Here is a 24,674-nt window from a genome sequence, read left to right on the forward strand (position 1 = left end):
AACAGAAATAAACAATCACTGATGTAGTGAGAGAAGTTCACACTGTTCAAAGTCAAAGCAACTTCAGCACACACAAAATTATAAGGCATGCAATTTTGATCATTTCGTTCAACAGTAAAATAAAATTCCTGATTTTGACCATCTCTCAAAACAGCCCCATGAAAAATACTGAAAAAAGAGATAAAAGTTTGCGTTTGAATCAGTGTGACAATGAAACTCACACGTCTGGCTAAATCAGGAAATAACCAACATTATGTATGAGGCTCAATACAATCAAAACAGTGCATGTTAACACAATAGAACAAAACTGTAATACTGTCAAGTCACTGGCTGAAGGTTTCCACAACACGTAATGCACAAGCTAATGCCAGCACTTTTAATCAGTTGTGCCACACTCTGGATTTTGTCTCTTTTTTTTTCTGGGGGGTGTGTGGGGGGGGGGGGGGGGGGGTGGGAGTGGGACTAGGGAGATGAGGTGGTCAAGTTTGGGAGCAGATGAAGTTATCTGTACACATGAAAAACATCTGATCGTTTGAAACGTATCCATACCTCTGGCTTTCAGTTCTGACAGCAGACTCCCTGGACCCTCATGACCAAGCAGGTGACCCAGGTAGTGACCAGGCTGAAAACAGACAGAAGTAAGCTTAACACTATCAAAACAGACAGAAGTAGGCTTAACACTATCAAAACAGACAGAAGTAAGCTTAACACTATCAAAACAGACAGAAGTAGGCTTAACACTATCAAAACAGAGAGAAGTAAGCTTAACACTATCAAAACAGACAGAAGTAAGCTTAACACTATCAAAACAGACAGAAGTAGGCTTAACACTATCAAAACAGACAGAAGTAAGCTTAACACTATCAAAACAGACAGAAGTAGGCTTAACACTATCAAAACAGAGAGAAGTAAGCTTAACACTATCAAAACAGACAGAAGTAAGCTTAACACTATCAAAACAGACAGAAGTAGGCTTAACACTATCAAAACAGACAGAAGTAAGCTTAACACTATCAAAACAGACAGAAGTAAGCTTAACACTATCAAAACAGACAGAAGTAAGCTTAACACTATCAAAACAGACAGAAGTAAGCTTAACACTATCAAAACAGACAGAAGTAAGCTTAACACTATCAAAACAGACAGAAGTAAGCTTAACACTATCAAAACAGACAGAAGTAGGCTTAACACTATCAAAACAGACAGAAGTAAGCTTAACACTATCAAAACAGACAGAAGTAGGCTTAACACTATCAAAACAGACAGAAGTAAGCTTAACACTATCAAAACAGACAGAAGTAAGCTTAACACTAGACAGAAGTAGGCTTAACACTATCAAAACAGAGAGAAGTAAGCTTAACACTATCAAAACAGACAGAAGTAGGCTTAACACTATCAAAACAGACAGAAGTAGGCTTAACACTATCAAAACAGACAGAAGTAAGCTTAACACTATCAAAACAGACAGAAGTAGGCTTAACACTATCAAAACAGACAGAAGTAAGCTTAACACTATCAAAACAGACAGAAGTAAGCTTAACACTATCAAAACAGACAGAAGTAAGCTTAACACTATCAAAACAGACAGAAGTAAGCTTAACACTATCAAAACAGACAGAAGTAAGCTTAACACTATCAAAACAGACAGAAGTAAGCTTAACACTATCAAAACAGACAGAAGTAAGCTTAACACTATCAAAACAGACAGAAGTAAGCTTAACACTATCAAAACAGACAGAAGTAGGCTTAACACTATCAAAACAGACAGAAGTAGGCTTAACACTATCAAAACAGACAGAAGTAGGCTTAACACTATCAAAACAGACAGAAGTAGGCTTAACACTATCAAAACAGACAGAAGTAGGCTTAACACTATCAAAACAGACAGAAGTAAGCTTAACACTATCAAAACAGACAGAAGTAGGCTTAACACTATCAAAACAGACAGAAGTAAGCTTAACACTATCAAAACAGACAGAAGTAGGCTTAACACTATCAAAACAGACAGAAGTAAGCTTAACACTATCAAAACAGACAGAAGTAGGCTTAACACTATCAAAACAGACAGAAGTAGGCTTAACACTATCAAAACAGACAGAAGTAGGCTTAACACTATCAAAACAGACAGAAGTAGGCTTAACACTATCAAAACAGACAGAAGTAAGCTTAACACTATCAAAACAGACAGAAGTAGGCTTAACACTATCAAAACAGACAGAAGTAGGCTTAACACTATCAAAACAGACAGAAGTAAGCTTAACACTATCAAAACAGACAGAAGTAGGCTTAACACTATCAAAACAGACAGAAGTAGGCTTAACACTATCAAAACAGACAGAAGTAGGCTTAACACTATCAAAACAGACAGAAGTAGGCTTAACACTATCAAAACAGACAGAAGTAGGCTTAACACTATCAAAACAGACAGAAGTAAGCTTAACACTATCAAAACAGACAGAAGTAGGCTTAACACTATCAAAACAGACAGAAGTAAGCTTAACACTATCAAAACAGACAGAAGTAGGCTTAACACTATCAAAACAGACAGAAGTAGGCTTAACACTATCAAAACAGACAGAAGTAAGCTTAACACTATCAAAACAGACAGAAGTAAGCTTAACACTATCAAAACAGACAGAAGTAGGCTTAACACTATCAAAACAGACAGAAGTAGGCTTAACACTATCAAAACAGACAGAAGTAAGCTTAACACTATCAAAACAGACAGAAGTAGGCTTAACACTATCAAAACAGACAGAAGTAGGCTTAACACTATCAAAACAGACAGAAGTAGGCTTAACACTATCAAAACAGACAGAAGTAAGCTTAACACTATCAAAACAGACAGAAGTAAGCTTAACACTATCAAAACAGACAGAAGTAGGCTTAACACTATCAAAACAGACAGAAGTAAGCTTAACACTATCAAAACAGACAGAAGTAAGCTTAACACTATCAAAACAGACAGAAGTAGGCTTAACACTATCAAAACAGACAGAAGTAGGCTTAACACTATCAAAACAGACAGAAGTAGGCTTAACACTATCAAAACAGACAGAAGTAGGCTTAACACTATCAAAACAGACAGAAGTAGGCTTAACACTATCAAAACAGACAGAAGTAGGCTTAACACTATCAAAACAGACAGAAGTAGGCTTAACACTAGACAGAAGTAGGCTTAACACTATCAAAACAGACAGAAGTAAGCTTAACACTATCAAAACAGACAGAAGTAAGCTTAACACTATCAAAACAGACAGAAGTAGGCTTAACACTATCAAAACAGACAGAAGTAGGCTTAACACTATCAAAACAGACAGAAGTAAGCTTAACACTATCAAAACAGACAGAAGTAGGCTTAACACTATCAAAACAGACAGAAGTAGGCTTAACACTATCAAAACAGACAGAAGTAGGCTTAACACTATCAAAACAGACAGAAGTAGGCTTAACACTATCAAAACAGACAGAAGTAGGCTTAACACTATCAAAACAGACAGAAGTAAGCTTAACACTATCAAAACAGACAGAAGTAGGCTTAACACTATCAAAACAGACAGAAGTAAGCTTAACACTATCAAAACAGACAGAAGTAGGCTTAACACTATCAAAACAGACAGAAGTAGGCTTAACACTATCAAAACAGACAGAAGTAAGCTTAACACTATCAAAACAGACAGAAGTAAGCTTAACACTATCAAAACAGACAGAAGTAAGCTTAACACTATCAAAACAGACAGAAGTAGGCTTAACACTAGACAGAAGTAGGCTTAACACTATCAAAACAGACAGAAGTAAGCTTAACACTATCAAAACAGACAGAAGTAGGCTTAACACTATCAAAACAGACAGAAGTAGGCTTAACACTATCAAAACAGACAGAAGTAGGCTTAACACTATCAAAACAGACAGAAGTAGGCTTAACACTATCAAAACAGACAGAAGTAGGCTTAACACTATCAAAACAGACAGAAGTAAGCTTAACACTATCAAAACAGACAGAAGTAGGCTTAACACTATCAAAACAGACAGAAGTAAGCTTAACACTATCAAAACAGACAGAAGTAGGCTTAACACTATCAAAACAGACAGAAGTAGGCTTAACACTATCAAAACAGACAGAAGTAAGCTTAACACTATCAAAACAGACAGAAGTAAGCTTAACACTATCAAAACAGACAGAAGTAAGCTTAACACTATCAAAACAGACAGAAGTAGGCTTAACACTAGACAGAAGTAGGCTTAACACTATCAAAACAGACAGAAGTAAGCTTAACACTATCAAAACAGACAGAAGTAGGCTTAACACTATCAAAACAGACAGAAGTAAGCTTAACACTATCAAAACAGACAGAAGTAAGCTTAACACTATCAAAACAGACAGAAGTAAGCTTAACACTATCAAAACAGACAGAAGTAGGCTTAACACTAGACAGAAGTAGGCTTAACACTATCAAAACAGACAGAAGTAAGCTTAACACTATCAAAACAGACAGAAGTAAGCTTAACACTATCAAAACAGACAGAAGTAAGCTTAACACTATCAAAACAGACAGAAGTAGGCTTAACACTATCAGAACAAAACACAGTGTGAGCCTGTGCATGTCATGTGAGTATGACTATGAGCATAAGCTGTATCTTTTATGAGAAACCATTCTGTTTGATCGAAACCTCAGAGCTACCTACTTGTAAAAATTAAGCCCAAGTCATCATTTATGTGTGCGGGCCTATGCTCCACAGGGAGTCTACAGGAATAAGTCAAGTAAGTCATCATTTATGTTGCAATTGGCTGCTCCTAGTAGCAATTGTTATTTAGGGGATGGGGTTTCAATTTGTTCTTTCCAAAGATGGTATAGCTAGGCTGCAGAGGATTTCAGTGTTCATTCTGTCAATGACCTACACAATGAATCTTATCATAATCTTCAGGAAATACATGATCCAAACATAACAAACTAATGTGTCACTGAGACATATAATGGCAATGCAGTTTCTTCTATTCATTGGGGGGAGGGGGGTTCTCTTACATATTTGACTTTCAGATTGATGTTTGTTTAAGTTATGTTTAAATCAGAACAACAAAAACATGACTCACGTTTGCTTTGTAGTAGGGGTGAAGGTCTGGAATGCACCAGGACCCAGTCAGCTCTCGATAGTCCTTCACCGGCACCACTTTTGTTGTTTTCTGAAAACACACAAACACATTTTTCAAAAACTGCTGACTTTCAATGTCAACTAACAACAATGCATAAAAGGACTATTTTTCAGTACACAACTAACAATTTTCCACTGAAACAGAAACTACTTCAAATACATGTATCCGAAAATGCATAAACAAAGCTTTAGGCAGTTTTGACCAAAGAAGTCAAACCATCAGTCTCTAAAATATGCAGACAAACAACGCAAGGGACAGTGCGTGACCCATATTAACGTTTGTTTTGTGTGACTAAAATTGTTTACTTGGTTGTTTACTTGCTGCTTGCCCTCTATATAAGTGAGATGTTAAACCTTTTTGTGTTGAGGTCCGTATGGTGGAATGGGCCACTCAGGGACGGCAGTGTTTTTGTTCTCCACACCACAGAACAGTGGTACCACCATCTCTGTCAACTCATCGAGTGACTCTGCAATGTAACATAATGTGCAACTTATTCAGCATTCAGTAACAAAGAGGTACTAAAGTGACCTGCTAGCAGAATGTAATGGAGAGGTGGTAACAGGGATTTACACTCTACATGTACTGCTAGCAGAATGTAATGGAGAGGTGGTAACAGGGATTTACACTCTACATGTACTGCTAGCAGAATGTAATGGAGAGGCGGTAACAGGGATTTACACTCTACATGTACTGCTAGCAGAATGTAATGGAGAGGTGGTAACAGGGATTTACACTCTACATGTACTGCTAGCAGGATGTAATGGAGAGGTGGTAACAGGGATTTACACTCTACATGTACTGCTAGCAGAATGTAATGGAGAGGTGGTAACAGGGATTTACACTGTACATGTACTGCTAGCAGAATGTAATGGAGAGGCGGTAACAGGGATTTACACTCTACATGTACTGCTAGCAGAATGTAATGGAGAGGCGGTAACAGGGATTTACACTCTACATGTACTGCTAGCAGAATGTAATGGAGAGGTGATAACAGGGATTTACACTCTACATGTACTGCTAGCAGAATGTCACAGTAATGGAGAGGCGGTAACAGGGATTTACACTCTACATGTACTGCTAGCAGAATGTAATGGAGAGGCGGTAACAGGGATTTACACTCTACATGTACTGCTAGCAGAATGTAATGGAGAGGCGGTAACAGGGATTTACACTGTACATGTACTGCTAGCAGAATGTAATGGAGAGGTGGTAACAGGGATTTACACTGTACATGTACTGCTAGCAGAATGTCACAGTAATGGAGAGGCGGTAACAGGGATTTACACTCTACATGTACTGCTAGCAGAATGTCACAGTAATGGAGAGGCGGTAACAGGGATTTACACTCTACATGTACTGCTAGCAGAATGTAATGGAGAGGCGGTAACAGGGATTTACACTCTACATGTACTGCTAGCAGGATGTAATGGAGAGGCGGTAACAGGGATTTACACTCTACATGTACTGCTAGCAGGATGTAATGGAGAGGCGGTAACAGGGATTTACACTCTACATGTACTGCTAGCAGAATGTAATGGAGAGGTGGTAACAGGGATTTACACTCTACATGTACTGCTAGCAGAATGTCACAGTAATGGAGAGGCGGTAACAGGGATTTACACTCTACATGTACTGCTAGCAGAATGTAATGGAGAGGCGGTAACAGGGATTTACACTCTACATGTACTGCTAGCAGAATGTAATGGAGAGGCGGTAACAGGGATTTACACTCTACGTGTACTGCTAGCAGAATGTAATGGAGAGGCGGTAACAGGGATTTACACTCTACATGTACTGCTAGCAGGATGTAATGGAGAGGCGGTAACAGGGATTTACACTCTACATGTACTGCTAGCAGAATGTAATGGAGAGGTGGTAACAGGGATTTACACTCTACATGTACTGCTAGCAGAATGTCACAGTAATGGAGAGGCGGTAACAGGGATTTACACTCTACATGTACTGCTAGCAGGATGTAATGGAGAGGCGGTAACAGGGATTTACACTCTACGTGTACTGCTAGCAGAATGTAATGGAGAGGTGGTAACAGGGATTTACACTCTACGTGTACTGCTAGCAGAATGTAATGGAGAGGTGGTAACAGGGATTTACACTGTACATGTACTGCCAGCAGAATGTAATGGCGAGAAGCTTACAGAAGACTGCTCATGTAAAAGTTGGATGTTCCTTAAAAAAATTTTAAAAATGTCCAAGGGTTCAAAGAACTAGCCAGCATAAAATGAGTTTTCAGATGTAACATGTCCCACATATAGGCACACAAGCACATACACCCATGCATACACAATTCATGTATGCATGCACCCATGCAAGCACCCACACACACGCACACACACACACACACACACACACACACACACACACACACACACACACACACACACACACACACATGCACCCACCTTTGCCGACCACGGACAAGCCCATCATGTTTGAGGAATAGTACTTGTCATGGAATTTCAGCAGCTCATCTCTGACATCGATTCCCTTTGATTTGGGTATTGTGGACAATGTGTCTTTGTTGCCTGCAAGCAAAAATGTATCCATGCATGCCTCTGTTCTCGGTCTTCTCCTTCATTCATTGGCTGAAAATCCCACGTTTTTTACATGTATGACTGTTTTTACCCCATCATGCAGACAGCCGCTTTGGGGGGGATGCATGCTAGGTATTTTCCTGTTCCAATAACCCACTGAACTCTGACATGGATAACAAGATCTTTTCTGTGCGCACTTCGTCTTGTGCTTGTGTGTACACATGAAGGAGGATAAGGCAGTTTACCTCCGAGATCGGAAAAATCTTCACCCTTAACCCACCAGGCCCAGCCTGGATTCGAACCCACGACCATCTGCTTGGGAGGACGGCGTCTTATGCACTAGGCAATTGCGCCCGTCTCTTAGTCTTCTAAATCAGCTTCACACATTAATGAAAAACTTAACCACCATGTACACACAATAAGAGTATTTAAACCTTCTTGCCAAGAAGTCTTTTTTCAAAACAAATCAAAATAAACAAAAAAAAGAAAAAACAAATCTTTCTCCTAAATTAAAGAAAAAAAAGAAAGTTTCTGCTGTCCTCATATGATGAGCTCACCTGTGCCAAATTTACAAAAGTCGTGGTCTGGTTTTGACTGGCTTCTCTCCAGCTGGAAAATCCGCCACGCATCACTCTGCAAGTTGCGGTCATTCTCTGAGTGGACCGCGTTCAGCTCCCTGTCTGTCGCCTCAGATGTGAACAGCGGGCAGAGGAAAAACTGTGCAAATCTGTGCCCACAGGGTAAAGAAAAGAACAAAGATTGGAGTAAAAATCAGTAGCCTGGAATCCCATTTTGAGGCCTCAACAACTCTGAGAAAATCAGGTCTTCAAACGGAAGGAGGCTTATTGGCAGAAAATCTGACAAACTTAACTAAGTCTTAAAAGGGGGGGTGGCCTTAAAACATTTTTATTTAAAAGGGGGTTTCCATGCGCAATCAGCTAAAGAAAGAAGAAAGTCTCAGTCTTGCTATATATACTAAGTATTTATCTAACCATGTTTTATTGATGATAAACTGTATGTATCAGCTATTGAATCTAGTGCACTTCCAATCATTTAAGTAGCTCACAGATTTCCAGTTCTGTTATAATTATTTAAAACATGAACCAGTTACATTTGTATACAGATAAAGACCACATTTAAGATACTAAGATAACTTGTGCACAACCCCCAATATTTCAACTGCTTCAAGCACTAGCTAAAATCATTGATGACATTCCTGCCGGAAGTTATCTTGTTAACAAAAAAATTATTAACTATACTGATCTGCCAGCTGTTATCAGGCGATCTTTCCGAATTGTTGTTCTTTAATTATTTTTAATTATATTATAAAAAAAAGAGCACAATCAGAAGGTTGAGACTGATACACGTATTGGCAGATTTAAATTGCTTACCTGTCCAGAGCACCACCCAAACCCTCTGGTGACACGTCAAAGTAGTAGTTAGTGTGTTCAAGAGAGGTGAATGCATTCGAGCTTCCTCCATTCTCAGTCAAATACTGCCCAGAAAAACAAAATGGATAAGATCAAAATCAAAGTGTCTGAGTCACAATACAATGTATCCACTATCCAATCATTTCATCATTCATTAAAAACAAATGTTTTTTCATTTTAAACCCAGACCTTTTATTTTATATTTGAAGCATTTCAATGTAGTCCACACAGTCATCACCGCAACATTCTTTTCCATTTCAATAATAATGGGCTCTTGTTGAAAGAACTGCAGTTCACACGATTCACAGAACACTCTTGTAATAGTGACTAATCCTCACGATACCATAATAATATGTTTACAATGGATTATTTGTGATTATTAACAAAAGCATGAATGAATTCTCTCACCTTGCTGTAGGCATTTTCCTCTGGATACTGCAAAATAAATACACTGAGAATTACTACCATACTGAAAGAAAAAAATTGATCAGATCTGTTTAAATAACTCTTATCAGGACATTATACAAAATAACAAAGAGACAGTTATGCACAAGTCATCTACAAATCCATACAACATTTCTTTATTTCATTTTGTTAAATGTGCAGACATAAATGAAATCAATGCATGGATATATATATATATAACACCATAGCAACAGAAATGTGAAAACTAAGCTTATTCTATACCTCTTCAATGGCAAAACAAAACAGCAGCATTAAGTGCAGACACATATATTCAGCGAGGGCTCAATCTGAACCCTATAACAGCGAGTTCCTCACGACCAAAGAACATTTTAAAGTTTATGCTGTTGAATGAAAGGAAACAACAATACCTTTTTAGTACCCAGGAAAAGCATGTGTTCACAAAAGTGAGCAAGTCCTGGAACCTCAACTGGGTCCTTCAAGGATCCTGGTGAAAAAAGAAAGATGTTGCCTCTCATTACTTGTGAATTCCCGAGCAGTCTTCCTAATAGAGCAGATGTGCAAGCGAGTTTCACCAACGGTTTTGAGATAAGTTGTTTTTTTTTTGTATCATAAGTGTTTGTGTGTCTGTCAACTTACAAGACCACTGGGGCGGGGATGTAGCTCAGTCGGTAGCGCGCTGGATTTGTATCCAGTTGGCCGCTGTCAGCGTGAGTTCGTCCCCACGTTCGGCGAGAGATTTATTTCTCAGAGTCAACTTTGTGTGCAGACTCTCCTCGGTGTCTGAACACCCCCGTGTGTACACGCAAGCACAAGACCAAGTGCGCACGAAAAAGATCCTGTAATCCATGTCAGAGTTCGGTGGGTTATAGAAACACGAAAATACCCAGCATGATTCCTCCGAAAACGGCGTATGGCTGTCTAAATGGCGGGGTAAAAAACGGTCATACACGTAAAATTCCACTCGTGCAAAAAACACGTGTACGTGGGAGTTTCAGCCCACGAACACAGAAGAAGAAGAAGAAGACAAGACCACTCACATACTGTAAATGTAACTTTTTGTATCATAAGTGTTTGTGTCTGTCAACTTACAAGAGTCACATACTGTAAATGTAACTTTTTGTTTTGTCAATAATTAAATGTTCCAATAACCTACAATTTTTTCTTGCTTTTTACATTTAGTCAAGTCTTGACTAAATGTTTTTAACATAGAGGGGGAATCAAGACGAGGGTCATGTGTGTGTGTGTGTGTGTGTGTGTGTGTGTGTGTGTGTGTGTGTGTGTGTGTGTGTGTGTGTGTGTGTGTGTGTGTGTGTGTGTGTGTGTGTGTGTGTGTGTGTGTGTGTGTGTAGAGCAAATTCAGAGTAAACTACTGGACCGATCTTTATGAAACTTTAATGAGAGTTCCTGGGAATGATATCCCCAGATTTTTTTTGATTTTTTTGAATACATGTCTTTGATGACGTCATTTCCGGCTAAATTGATTGACATTTTGGCCAAGCAATCTTCGACGAAGGCCAGACTTTGGTATTGCATTTTTTTTAGCTTGGAACCTTACAAAATAATTCATGAGTTTGGTCATTAAAAATTGGAAAATTGTAATTAAAATCAGGTCACGGAGCAAGGGAGGATAATCTGTTCCCACTTCCTTCTTCTTTGTTTGGCACTTGCCGGCGAGCAAAAAAGTCGACCGATTGAGTGGGTTTTTTTTGCAATTTTCCTGCGAAATATGAGCTACCATAGCTTGTACTCATTGAGGCAGGTTCTTGACAAAGTTTTCCTCAACGATGACCTGTGCACACTCAAAAGTAGTAAACAAACCAAATTTCAGTAGTTTTTAAAATGTTTCAGTTGTAAGCTGTAACGACAGTTCAAGACATAATTCTGCTCACAAAGCACACAAACTGAAACACTATGACGCAGTAGAATGGGAAATACTATTTATTAACAAGCCAAGGTGAAACATCAACACTGTTGTCTTCTTTGGTGACAGAGCTGGTGTCTCCTCTTCACTATCTGAATCTCACACTCTTTTTATATTTAGTCAAGTTTTGACTAAATATTTTAACATCGAGGGGGAATCGAAACGAGGGTCGTGGTGTATGTGTGTGTGTGTGTGTGTGTGTGCGTGCGTGCGTGCGTGCGTGTAGAGCGATTCAGACCAAACTACTGGGCCGATCTTTATGAAATTTTACATGAGAGTTCCTGGGATTGATATCCCCGAACGTTTTTCTCCTTTTTTTGATAAATGTCTTTGATGACGTCATATCCGGCTTTTCGTGAAAGTTGAGGCGGCACTGTCACGCCCTCATTTTTCAACCAAATTGGTTGAAATTTTGGTCAAGTAATCTTCGACGAAGCCCGGACTTCGGTATTGCATTTCAGCTTGGTGGCTTAAAAATTAATTAATGACTTTGGTCATTAAAAATCGGAAAATTGTAAAAAAAAATTAAAATTTATAAAACGATCCAAATTTACGTTCATCTTATTCTCCATCATTTTCTGATTCCAAAAACATATAAATATGTTATATTTGGATTAAAAACAAGCTCTGAAAATTAAATATATACAAATTATTATCAAAATTAAATTGTCCAAATCAATTTAAAAACACTTTCATCTTATGCCTTGTCGGTTCCTGATTCCAAAAACATATAGATCTGATATGTTTGGATTAAAAACACGCTCAGAAAGTTAAAACAAAGAGAGGTACAGAAAAGCGTGCTATCCTTCTCAGCGCAACTACTACCCCGCTCTTCTTGTCAATTTCACTGCCTTTGCCATGAGCGGTGGACTGACGATGCTACGAGTATACGGTCTTGCTGAAAAATGGCATTGCGTTCAGTTTCATTCTGTGAGTTCGACAGCTACTTGACTAAATATTGTATTTTCGCCTTACGCGACTTGTTTTCTTTTCCATGTTTCACTTCAATCACAAGTTGCCACGCAGACGCTGGACGAACTAAGTCTAAGAACAAAGACTCAATGCTGAGAACACGCGCGCTTCCGGTAAATCAGAAAACGTCTTTTAAGCGCAACGGCCAACTAATTGGTCAAAACATCTTAAAACAGAAAAAAGTACAAAAATGTGTTTTTTTGTAAAACATCGGAATTTAGGAAATTTAATTAACAAGAAGAGCAAAGCCCATACGACTCACAAAGAGCCAATAAGCACCATTGTACTTCCTATGTCTTGAATTAACAGCTTTGTGTTGCATGACCTTGGATGGGTCAAGGTCACATGTATTTTGGTAGGAAAAATGTGTAAAGCAGTTCTTAGTGTATGATGTCATTGCTAGGTTTAGTTATTTGACCTTGACCCTGAAGGTCAAGGTCATGTAAAGGTCAAGGTCGAGATATGGTCACTTTTAGTGGTTCAATACCTTATTTTGGTCACATTTCATAAGGGTCAAAGTGACCTTGACGTTGATCATATGTGACCAAATGTGTCTCATGATGAAAGCATAACATGTGCCCCACATAATTTTTAAGTTTGAAACAGTTATCTTCCATAGTTCAGGGTCAAGGTCACTTCAAAATATGTATACAATCCAACTTTGAAGAGCTCTTGTGACCTTGACCTTGAAGCAAGGTAAACCAAACTGGTATCAAAAGATGGGGCTTACTTTGCCCTATATATCATATATAGGTGAGGTATTCAATCCCAAAAACTTCAGAGAAAATGGGAAAAATAGCTGTTTTTTAGACAACATTTATGGCCCCTGCGACCTTGACCTTGAAGCAAGGTCAAGATGCTATGTATGTTTTTTGGGGCCTTGTCATCATACACCATCTTGCCAAATTTGGTACTGATAGACTGAATAGTGTCCAAGAAATATCCAACGTTAAAGTTTTCCGGACGGACGGATGGACGGACGTCCGGACGGACGGACGGACGACTCGGGTGAGTACATAGACTCACTTTTGCTTCGCATGTGAGTCAAAAATCCGTAGCGTCGTATTCTGCATATAAAAATCGGAGAAATTATGGAGAAACCGTAGATGTGCACAGGTCTGTGACAGTGATTTTGATCCCGAATGTGACGGTTGTTTTTGTCTCAATCGAGTGAAACAAGTGGTGATTTGAATGCACAAGACCCGAGAGCGGGATTCGATTCAGTTACAGAGTTAGAAGCGTTCTAGTGAAGTATCCATCAGATTTGCACTGCAGTGCCAAAACCCTCCAGGCACTGCAGTCAGTCCTCATAGGGTTAAAGAGTTAAAATATCAGAACAAATAATAACCAACAGCACTTAGCCCACAGTCAGTTGCGCACAACAAATCAGACAACAGGAACAAAATTATGAATATGATGCACTTAGTCTTCATTCATGGCTTTTTTTCTCTTTTTTTGGGGGGAGGGGGTATCCACAAAACACAAAAGCTCAGTTTGTCACCTCCTATCCTTCCTCAAAAATAGTTTGCTCTTTCGCAATAAAAGCGCAACATTGGAGCAATTCCCCAACCCTTATAGCCACAGATGTACACTTACCAACATGAATGTCCATGCCAGCAGCGGACTTGTCCGTGTCCTTGTCGCTGACCAGCATCACTTTCATGCCGTTGTTCAGCTCAAGTCCACGATACAGCCTGTGGTCATTCTCTGAACGAATGATCTCACCATTCTCAATGACGTTCTTGATATGGGCCTTCGCCATGGTTGAAACACACCTGAGATCAAAAAGAGATTCCTGAGTAAAACTGAAGGCCGGGCATAACCATGATTGACTGCACATAGTATGCAGGGCTGGGACATCTACTTGGACTCTAAAAACAAAGTCTATTTTGCTGAGGTTTTCAGATGACTTTTACTTCTTCAAATCAAAAGTTATCCACTATTAAGATACTACGTATGTTCACAAATCTGGAATTCCACACTTTCATCCCTGTTGAATCTAGTTTGTAGACCAATTATGGACATTTATAGATGTCCTTCACTAAAAGTGTCCTCTCATGTGAAGAAGTATACATGTCATACATGGGCTCACATCCATGAGAGGTGGCATAGGACAAATGTCCTGGACAATGCAAAAGTGATATTTTGTCCTGAACAAAAATAAATCAATGACATTTTTTTTTTAGTTATGTTGCTTTTTTTATTTTGCTTTGCAAAACATCGATAAAATAGCAAATCAAACTATTGTAAATTGGAAAGTACTGACAATGTCCGGATCAAATGAAAGCATAATCGGACAATGACGACTCTGTGACAAAAACAATAGGACATATGTCCTCTTGCATGAAAAATGTATAGGACATTTGGAAAAAATATCCATGTATGTCCGATGTCCGACGTGGATGTGAGCCCCTGGTCATTTCTACTTTGCTTCATCACAAAACACATTGTCTTATTTTCCATTTTCTTTTCTTCTGAAATCTTTTTTTTTAACCACATGTATGCATTTTTTCTGCCAAAGTCTCCACATTATCTGTTTTTCACGTATTAGTAATGATTTCTTCTTCTCGAGGTACGTGTTTGTGTGAGTTAGAAGTCAAACTTTAACTTTAAACATTGGGTCCATAAGGTCTGGTTTTACAGCTAAGACCTTCCTGGCTACAAAACGTATACATCCATTTATTTAGAGTGAGAATAGAAACTCTTAAAACAAACAAACAAAACCCAAACAAGCAAACAATCTAAAGTAAGACAGAATGATAAAGCAACCCAATCAAATCCTCAAGTAAGGTCAGAAACTTACTTCTTCTTTCACCAGCATACATTAATACACACAATAAAAAAAAAGGTATCTGTGCTTACCCAGGTGGATTCCCTGTATACAGGTAAATCAAAAAAGAAATACACCACAGGAAACTGTAGCGCACCTTCACGAAATGCACCCACTTAAGGTTGAATTAGACCCCTTCTCCATAAGTTGACACACTTTAAATGACTGCCAATGCCATTGCCATATTTGTCCTCTCTTTTTAACTTGCTAGGGAAAAAAACTGTCCATGTGTCACTGTGTGTGGAGTTAAACTTTTGATCAACATTAATAATATGTTGGACTGTGGCTAGAGACACGGGTCCATGACTTTATAGTTTATATATATATATCCATGTCACTGACACCATCATACCAAAGGGACATAACTCTGCCATATATATTATTCATCCACTTTGGATGTTACAGACTCTGGTGATGGTTACAAACATTGTAATGTAAGAATTTGTATATATATATATTTACTTCTATCATAAGAGCTGCCATGATCTAATTCTAAACAGATTAATCAAAAACATTCAAAAACCAAGATTGACTCAGAGATTTGGAGGTGGCACCTATCGAAACTGTAAATTGTAATGCAAAGTCCCTTAATTTATCTTGTGAAAAACTGAAGGGCTGTTTTGGGGTTTTCTCTTCTGCGTTCCAAGGCTGAAACTCCCACGTACACTCGTGTTTTTTGCACGAGTGGAATTTTACGTGTATGACCGTTTTTTACCCCGCCATTTAGGCAGCCATGCGCCGTTTTCAGAGGCAGCATGCTGGGTATTTTTGTGTTTCTATAACCCACCGAACTCTGACATGGATTACAGGATCTTTTTCGTGCGCACTTGGTCTTGTGCTTGCGTGTACACACGGGGGTGTTCGGACACCGAGGAGAGTCTGCACACAAAGTTGACTCTGAGAAATAAATCTCTCGCCGAACGAAAGATATCAAAGATGTGCTGAATAAGAAGAAGAAAGCTTTTAGAGAAGGGAATTGTAACATGAGGGAGGTTCAGAGGGAGGTCCAGAGTTCGATAAGGAGGGGGAAGGAAGAGTTTAAGAGGAAGGTAGAGGGAAATTTCACGGGGAACAACATGAAGAAGGCATGGGAGGGGTTGAATGTCATGAGTGGCTACAAGGGGAAGAAGGGTGGGAGTAAGGAAAAAAGCAACGCTACGCAGTCAGATGCAAATGATCTCAACCAGTTTTATGCACGCTTCGATAAACATGACTTCAGCGGGGAAAGGAAGGCAATGCGGGACAGGTTGACCAGTGATAGTGGGCTTACGGAAGGAGATTCCCCAATAGTGGTGACGGAAGAAGAGGTGGAGAGGGGGCTGAAGAATGTTAATGCTAGCAAGGCGGGGGGACCAGATGGGATGATGCCCAAAGTTTTAAAACTATGTGCAGAGCAACTTAGTTATATTTTTTCAGTCATTTTTAACATGTCGCTTGGTGCTAGCAGGGTACCGGCCCTATGGAAAACTTCATGCATTGTTCCTGTGCCAAAGAAAAAGACTGTGATAACCATGAATGACCTGAGACCTGTGGCACTTACTTCTGTTTGTATGAAAGTCTTTGAGAGAGTTGTTTTGTTCAAATTGAGTGATTGTGTGAAAGATTTTATTGATCCATGTCAGTTTGCATACAGGAAAAACAGGAGTGTTGATGATGCTGTGTTGAATGTTTTAAACAAGATCTACTCTCATTTAGAAAAGCCTGGCTCTTATATTCGCTTGATGTTCTTTGATTTTTCCAGCGCTTTTAATACTATACAGCCTCATTTAATGGCGGAGAAGCTTTTTAGCATGAATGTCCCAGCAGCCACCATCCTCTGGGTTATGGACTACCTGACAAACAGGCCACAGTATGTTAGGGTGGGGGGGCAATCAGTTTCAGACACAATCTGCACAAACACAGGGGCACCACAAGGCACAGTACTCTCACCTTTTCTTTTTTCTCTCTACACAGCAGATTTCAGAAGTTCTAGTGACTCCTGCCCCATAACCAAGTTTGCTGACGACACTGGACTGACCGGACTGCTGACTGTTGACGACGACTCTGACTACAGGCAGGAGGTAGATAGGTTTGTGGGGTGGTGTGAAAACAACTATTTAGAGCTTAATGTGGGGAAGACAAAGGAAATGATAATGGACAACAGGAGGGGGGAACATGTACACAGGGAGATAGTGATCAAGGGGGAGGTCGTAGAGAAGGTAGAGCAGTATAAGTATTTGGGGGTGATTATAGACAATAAGTTGACATGGAAACCAAACTCTGATGCCCTTGTGAAGAAACTCCACTCTCGCCTGTACTTTTTGAGAAAACTCAGGTCTTTTAACATCAGACAAGAAATCCTTCAGATGTTTTACACTTCAACGTGCAATAGTGTGTTGTACTTTGGCTCCGTGTGTTGGGGTGGCAACATCAACAAGCAAGACAGGGATAGATTAGATAAATTCATCAGGAAAGCAAGTGGGGTGGTTGGGAGGAAGCAGGACAATTTCACATCAACACATGAACGACGACTGACTGACAAGGTACAGAAGATTTTGGCTGACGACTCGCACCCACTCAGACCGGAATTTGACAGTAGACGGACAGACAGGAGCAACAGATTCAGACAACCAACCGCAAGATCCACACGCTACAGAAATTCGTTCATTCCATCTGCAATTCACATCTTCAATTCTCAGGTGGGGCGGTAGATGCTGGTGTTGTCGCTCTGATGCACGGGGTCAGTGTTCTGTATTGTTTCAGTATTGTTGATTTTGTTTTGCATTCTACTCTCTTAATCTTAGACAATATGTGATAACCGGCAAGGTGCTGACTTTCTTTTGTGCATTGTTGATGGTGAATGCATGTTAATTTATTTTTAATATACTTTCTTATGTGATAACCAATGTGCTATATTTTCTCAGGACAAAGAACAAATGTTTATTTTGAATGTTTTATGTATGTTATTATTACGGACACAAACGCTCAGCAATGTAATTTCTCTTTTAGAGATTAATAAAGTTATTGTATTGTATTGTATTGTATTGTATTGGGACGAACTCACGCTGACAGCGGCCAACTGGATACAAATCCAGCGCGCTACCGACTGAGCTACATCCCCGCCCTGGGGTTTTCTCTCTTTATTGATATATATACCGTTGCTGATCGACAAAAATCTGAGTCACGGATGTTTGAGGCCTATAATATTCAAGAGTCAAAATATCTCGTCTCCCACATCAGAGAACACAATAACATGTCTGCCCACAACCAACTAACTTTTACCCAACTGTCAGGATTCCAACCACTGCTAAGTGATTCCCAGTAGTGCTGAACAGACACTGATGACGTCAGTGAGGTGGATATATATATACTAATATAGCCTGGACACTATAAAGCCACAGGCTGTTTCTCTAGCCACAGCTTTATTTTATTTTATTAATATTCTAGGCCAGAACAGCATGACAGTACTTGACACTGTGAGTGTGACAGGGGGGGGGGGGGGGGGCATGTGTACTTATTGACTTCATCAGTCAGTTCAGGAGTTAGCCAACACCTGTTCCCAACAAACATAATTGTCTCTGAGTGTATGACATTTTCTTCCTATGTTTTAAGGAATACGTTGTTATTTTTCTGTCAATGTCAGTCTTTCTATACTGTTCAAAAAAAGAAACGCATAGCTTGTAATATTTGGTTAATTTAGTTATATGGCTACAAGGATATCCACCAAACTGCAGAAAATGTTTATCTGGTCGTCGACCTTTCGTCCATTGCCACAAGTGAGCTCTGCACGTGACGCATGCGTTATCAGTGGCTACAATGTCACAATTGCTCATTTGGCATGACCACTCGTCATGCTTCAGTGTAATCTCGTGAAACTCGGGGAATATTGAGCTCTCACCATGTCTTCCAAAACCCATAAAAGCGGATTGTTCGCCACAAAGAAATCAGACGACAATTCAGCGACGAAAGATGGCCCGATTGAGCAGAGAAGACCGCCAAATTGCATTGGGTCGTTTACAAGCAGGCCAAAGTCAAAGTGCAATCGCCAGGCACTTCCACGTGTCCCAGAGCACCATCAGTAGACTGTGGATCAGGTTTCAAGCCACTGGCTCCGTTGCTGACTTGCCACGAGCGGGAAGACCAAGGGCGACAACTGCTGCTCACGACCGCTTCATACGGCTCCGCCACCTCCGGAATCGTTTCCTGTCGGCCTCATCTTCTGTCCAGGCTCTCCCCGGGCCACACCGATTATCGGACCAGACCGTGCGGAACCGCCTGCATGAAGCTGGTTTGAGAGCTCGCAGACCTCACAGAGGAGCTGTCCTCACCCGCCGCCATCGCCAGAACCGAGTGCAGTGGGGCAACCAGCACCTTCGCTGGACCGTCCGGAATCACTGGAGACACGTGTGGTTCAGCGACGAGTCCTACTTCCTGCTCCAGCGACATGATGGTCGGAGGAGGGTCTACCGGAGAGTAAACGAACGTTACGCGCCCAACTGTGTGGATGAGGCACCCGTTCATGGTGGTGGAGGCGTCATGGTGTGGGGGGCGATCAATACCGCTGGAAGGAGCACCCTGGTGCACGTCCAAGGGCGCATAACTGCCCAGCGATACGTGGAGGAAATTCTGCGCCCACACGCCCTTCCTCTTCTGGCTGACCAGGATGCCATATTCCAGCAGGACAACGCTCGCCCGCACACAGCACGACTCAGCACCCAGTTCCTCACCGACCACCATGTCCAGGTGCTTCCCTGGCCATCCATGTCGCCAGACATGAACCCGATAGAACACCTCTGGGATGAATTGGACAGACGTGTGCGCAGGCGAGAAAAAGCGCCGGCAAATCACCGCGATCTATTGCAGGCACTTCAGGAGGAGTGGGACACCATCCCACAGCAAGATATCCGGCATCTGATCCAGTCCATGCCCAGAAGGTGCCGGGCAGTTGTTGCTGCTCAAGGCAGTCACACCCCCTACTGACTTGACAGCCTCGGCACCCAATCGTATTGATTGACTGATTGATTTGAAGATGCAAATGAACTGTGTGTGCATTCAACTGTGTCCATACCAAATTTCAAACAAATAATCTAAATATTGGATTTTCTGTTAATTTTTTCGAAAAATAAAACAAATTTGGCAAGTAGCAACTATGCGTTTCTTTTTTTGAACAGTATATAAACAGTCGGTCACAACGACACTAGTGTCAGTGTCAGTGTCAATGTTCATGCAGTATACTATAATCGCATCTCCTCTACACAACCCAAAACATTATATATTTCAAATTAACGGATACAGTAATCTTGAACTTTAGCGTGTTAAATTCATAGCTCATAATTCAGAGGCATTTAAGTCTCCAAATTTGTAGAACCTGCACTTGTAATCATAACAAGTCATTTTAGATCTGGATCTGGATCTGGATTCGTTACGTTGCAGGAACCACTGTTGGTCATCTTCGCAACGGATGCGGGAGAGCGCATACAATAATTTCGAATACAATAAAAGTCCTGACTTTAGTAGGACAAGTCATATATATACTGTCCCATCACATCAATGTCTTTTCGCTCTTAGTGACTTATTAAAAATGTTAAAAACTGAGCTCTGTAGGTGGTCAGTGTTGGGGCAGTCCTGATGACGGCAGTCTCAGCGCTGAAGATGCTGCGCTGGCTGGCTTGGCTGGGCTGGTCGTCCTGGGAGGTCTGCGTCACTCAGCTGATTCCACTCTGCGACTGTCCGTACGAAGAAGGAGTTCTTGTACTGGTCTGTCTTGCAGGTCGGGATGCGGAAGCCTCGTGTGTTGCTGCTTTCATACCCCTGGAACCTTGTGGGGACGACTCTCCGCCGTCCGCTCACGGCGAGGGTGAGAAACTTGTCTGGAGGGAGTGCGGGGATCAGGCCCTCAGAGATCCTGTTGAGGAGGTTGAGGCGTGACTGCCTGCGTCGCTCTTCCAGTGGGGGGAGGTTCAGGTTCTTCAGCATGTCGCTGACGCAGCCCGGGCTTCTCGACTTGTAGTCTCGCGTGATAAAGCGGGCTGCTTGGCGCTGAACTCTCTCCAGCCTCTCGATGTCCCGCCGGAGGTAAGGGTCCCACACGGTAGCTCCATACTCCAGCGAGGATCAGACGAGTGTTATGTACGCCAGGCGCCTGCACTCCTGTGGGCAGTTCCGGAGATTCCGGCGTAGGAAGCCCACAGTAGATCCAGCTTTGCGGCAGATGTTGGAGATGTGGGAAGACCAATTCAGGTCGTCGGAGAGTAGTACTCCAAGGTAGGGGTTGTGTTGGACCTGCTGGAGGATGACGTTATCCAGGCTGTATAAGTAGGACGATTTGCTTCTGGTGGAGAGGATGTAGCACTTTTGCGCGTTAAAGCGCATGCCCCACTTCTTGGCCCAAATCTCCAGCTGTTTGAGGTCTGTCTGCAGGGTGAGGTGGTCTTGGAAGGTGTGGATCTCCCGGTACAGCAAGCAGTCATCTGCGAAGAGTCGTACTGTTGACTTCGTAGATTCAGGCAGGTCATTGATGTGGCACAGGAACATCAGGGGTCCTAAAACAGTGCCCTGGGGGACGCCTGATAGGACTGCCGCTTCTTCAGACGCTTCACCCTCCACTACCACTCTCATCGTCCGCTTCGTTAGGAAGTTCGTCAGCCACACGTGGATAGGCCCTCGTACTCTGTAGTGGTCCATCTTCTGTAGGAGTCTACCATGGGGGACCGTGTCGAAGGACTTGCTAAATTCCAGTATGGCAACGTCGACCTGTGATCCGGTGTGGTAGGACTGGAGGAGATCTTTTGCTGTGGTGAGAAGCTGGGTCTCGCAAGAGTGGCCGGATCTCAAGCCGTGATTCCTGTCAGTCAGGATGTTATGTATCTCAAGCCGTGATTTCTGTCAGTCAGGATGTTATGTATCTCAAGCCGTGATTCCTGTCAGTCAGGATGTTATGTATCTCAAGCCGTGATTCCTGTCAGTCAGGATGTTATGTATCTCAAGCCGTGATTCCTGTCAGTCAGGATGTTATGTATCTCAAGCCGTGATTCCTGTCAGTTAGGATGTTATGTATCTCAAGGTGGTTTTGAAGGTGGCAGCAGATGACGTGTTCCAGCAGTTTACTGGCCACTGATGTGAGGGATACTGGCCTGTAGTTCTCTGCTCGGTTTCTGTCGCCCTTCTTGAAGACAGATCCCTTTGAAGTTACGGAATGAACTCCGATGAACTGTACGAATGCATTTCGTTTACATGGGTCAAGGAAGGAATTATCCGTATGAGCGGGCAAAGGGAGACAACTCTTTCGTGTAAATGATGTCCCATGGTTGACAACGTACGCCATTTTCGGTGCATTTTCGTCGATTGAACAACCAAATTAATTAATTATGCTTAAGTTTGGAGCTCAATCCGTCAATTAATTTCACGACAAATGTTCTTTGGCTTGCTTACATGGACTTGTATCAAAAATAAGTCAAGAATGTCACTGGATACTGAGCTATGAATTTAACACGCTAAAGTTCAAGATTACCCGGATAACATAGCTGGCGATTTGATCTTTTGAATTTTCACATTTTCTAGGTATAACAGTTTAACACTAATAACAGTTTTAATCTGGGCACAGGCGAAGGTATCGTCCACTGGACTACTACTAATCACAGAAAGACTACAAGGTACGTCACTCACCTTCGAGTCTTCTGTGTTCTTGGAGTCGCTTCCTGGGGAAAAATATTGTTCAAGACGGTTTGCCTCTTCCTACAGTCTGTGTAAGGTCAAATAAATACAGTTGAATGATTGTTTGAACTGTATGTACCTTTAATTTTCAGCTTCCGTCCGCTGCAGGTTGTTATTAACCATCATTTGGACGAATCTTCGTTTGCGAGCCGCCAGGTTCCACCTTGCGTCAAATCATGCATCCGGCACCGAATATGCATACCAGCGCTCATTGGTTAATAACAGGATATTCGATGATTATTTTCCCGTGGGTAGCTTCCCTTTGCAGCACAATATTTACATATGTTTTACGCCCACTACAGCCCTCTTACCAGCTCCACGGGCATACGCTGGAGACAGTGAAGGCGGTCAAGTACCTGGGTGTGACCATTCAGAGTGACCTGTGCTGGGACGACCATATCAACAACATCGTCAGCAAGGCAAACAAGACCCTGGGGTTCCTGCGGCGCAATCTGAAGATCTCATCAAGATCCGTGAAAGAGCAGGCGTACAAGGCCTTTGTCAGGCCTATCCTGGAGTATGCCTCGTCAGTATGGGACCCGCACACCCAGAAGAACATCGACAAGCTAGAGGCCGTCCAGAGACGAGCTGCCCGATTCATCTGCAACCGCTACCACAACACGTCAAGTGTCAGCCGGATGCTGGACTCCCTTGGGTGGCAGTCTCTGGAGGAGCGCAGGAAGCTTGCCCGCCTATCGATGCTCTACAAGATCACGAACAGCATCGTCCACTGTCCGGGCATCAAGTCGAAGCTGGCCCCCTTACCACCACGCCAGCGAAGAGGCCATTGCCAGCAGTTCGGCCTCATCACCTGCCGCACTCAGTATCGGAGTGCCGCTTTTCTACCCAGCACAGTGAAGGACTGGAACTCTCTACCAGCAGCTGTCGTTGAGGCCCGCACTGTCGACACCTTTGTGTCGCGCGCCTCGCACTAAACCAGCAGCCACTGTGACTCATATCCCCTCCCCCCCATACTTCCCAACCTGTGAATTTTAATGGACTTTTGGATGCTAGAAACGCTGCTTTATTGGACTTGCGCAACATCCCATCAAGTGCCGAAATAATCACTACTGTTGATTGTGGGCAGTAATGGAAAGACAAGACAAGACACCAATGAGCGCTGGTATGCATATTCGGTATCGGATGCATGATTTGACGCAAGGTGGAACCTGGTGGCTCGCAAACGAAGATTCGTCCAAATGATGGTTAATAACAACCTGCACCGGACGGAAGCTGAAAATTAAAGGTACAGTTCAAACAATCATTCAACTGTATTTATTTGACCTTACACAGACTGTAGGAAGAGGCAAACCGTCTTGAACAATATTTTTCCCCAGGAAGCGACTCCAAGAACACAGAAGACTCGAAGGTGAGTGACGTACCTTGTAGTCTTTCTGTGATAGTAAGTAGTCCAGTGGACGATACCTTCCGCCTGTGATCTGGGCGACGTATGGCGTGCAAGACTCGGTGAAATACAACATTTTTAACACGTGATGTAACACATCGATTTGGGCGCACATATGAACAGTCACAGCGTAGTTAAGTCAATGTTTAGAGCTTATTCAAACACACATTATTACCTACCTAACAAACTGGAAAGGCCGACGTAAGACAGCAGACAATAGAGCAGGCGTTGTCATCAACGCTGATTCATGTAGCCGGATCGAAGACCGCTCTCCTGTTGCGAAGAGTAGATTCC

At 41.8% G+C, this 24,674-nt stretch overlaps 1 protein-coding gene across 8 annotated transcripts in view; it reads right to left on the minus strand.

The window, feature by feature from the left end:
• The window catches only part of LOC138981071 (insulin-degrading enzyme-like), a 71,401-nt gene extending 46,738 nt beyond the window's left edge, over window positions 1–24,663 (minus strand). For all 8 annotated transcript variants that reach the window (XM_070353890.1, XM_070353891.1, XM_070353889.1 and 5 more), the window contains exons 1-10: window positions 24,560–24,663; window positions 14,050–14,228; window positions 9,968–10,044; window positions 9,543–9,569; window positions 9,096–9,199; window positions 8,262–8,431; window positions 7,573–7,695; window positions 5,506–5,618; window positions 5,093–5,182; window positions 550–622 (exon numbers count right to left, since the gene is read on the minus strand). In XM_070353890.1, the coding sequence (XP_070209991.1) occupies window positions 550–622; window positions 5,093–5,182; window positions 5,506–5,618; window positions 7,573–7,695; window positions 8,262–8,431; window positions 9,096–9,199; window positions 9,543–9,569; window positions 9,968–10,044; window positions 14,050–14,228; window positions 24,560–24,615 (1,012 nt within the window). In that variant the 5' untranslated portion in view covers window positions 24,616–24,663. The remainder of the gene's footprint in view (window positions 1–549; window positions 623–5,092; window positions 5,183–5,505; window positions 5,619–7,572; window positions 7,696–8,261; window positions 8,432–9,095; window positions 9,200–9,542; window positions 9,570–9,967; window positions 10,045–14,049; window positions 14,229–24,559) is intronic.
• Between the last annotated feature and the right edge of the window lie 11 nt (window positions 24,664–24,674).

This window comes from Littorina saxatilis, linkage group LG12 (genome assembly GCF_037325665.1).
Source record: "Littorina saxatilis isolate snail1 linkage group LG12, US_GU_Lsax_2.0, whole genome shotgun sequence".
NCBI lineage: Eukaryota > Metazoa > Mollusca > Gastropoda > Littorinimorpha > Littorinidae > Littorina > Littorina saxatilis.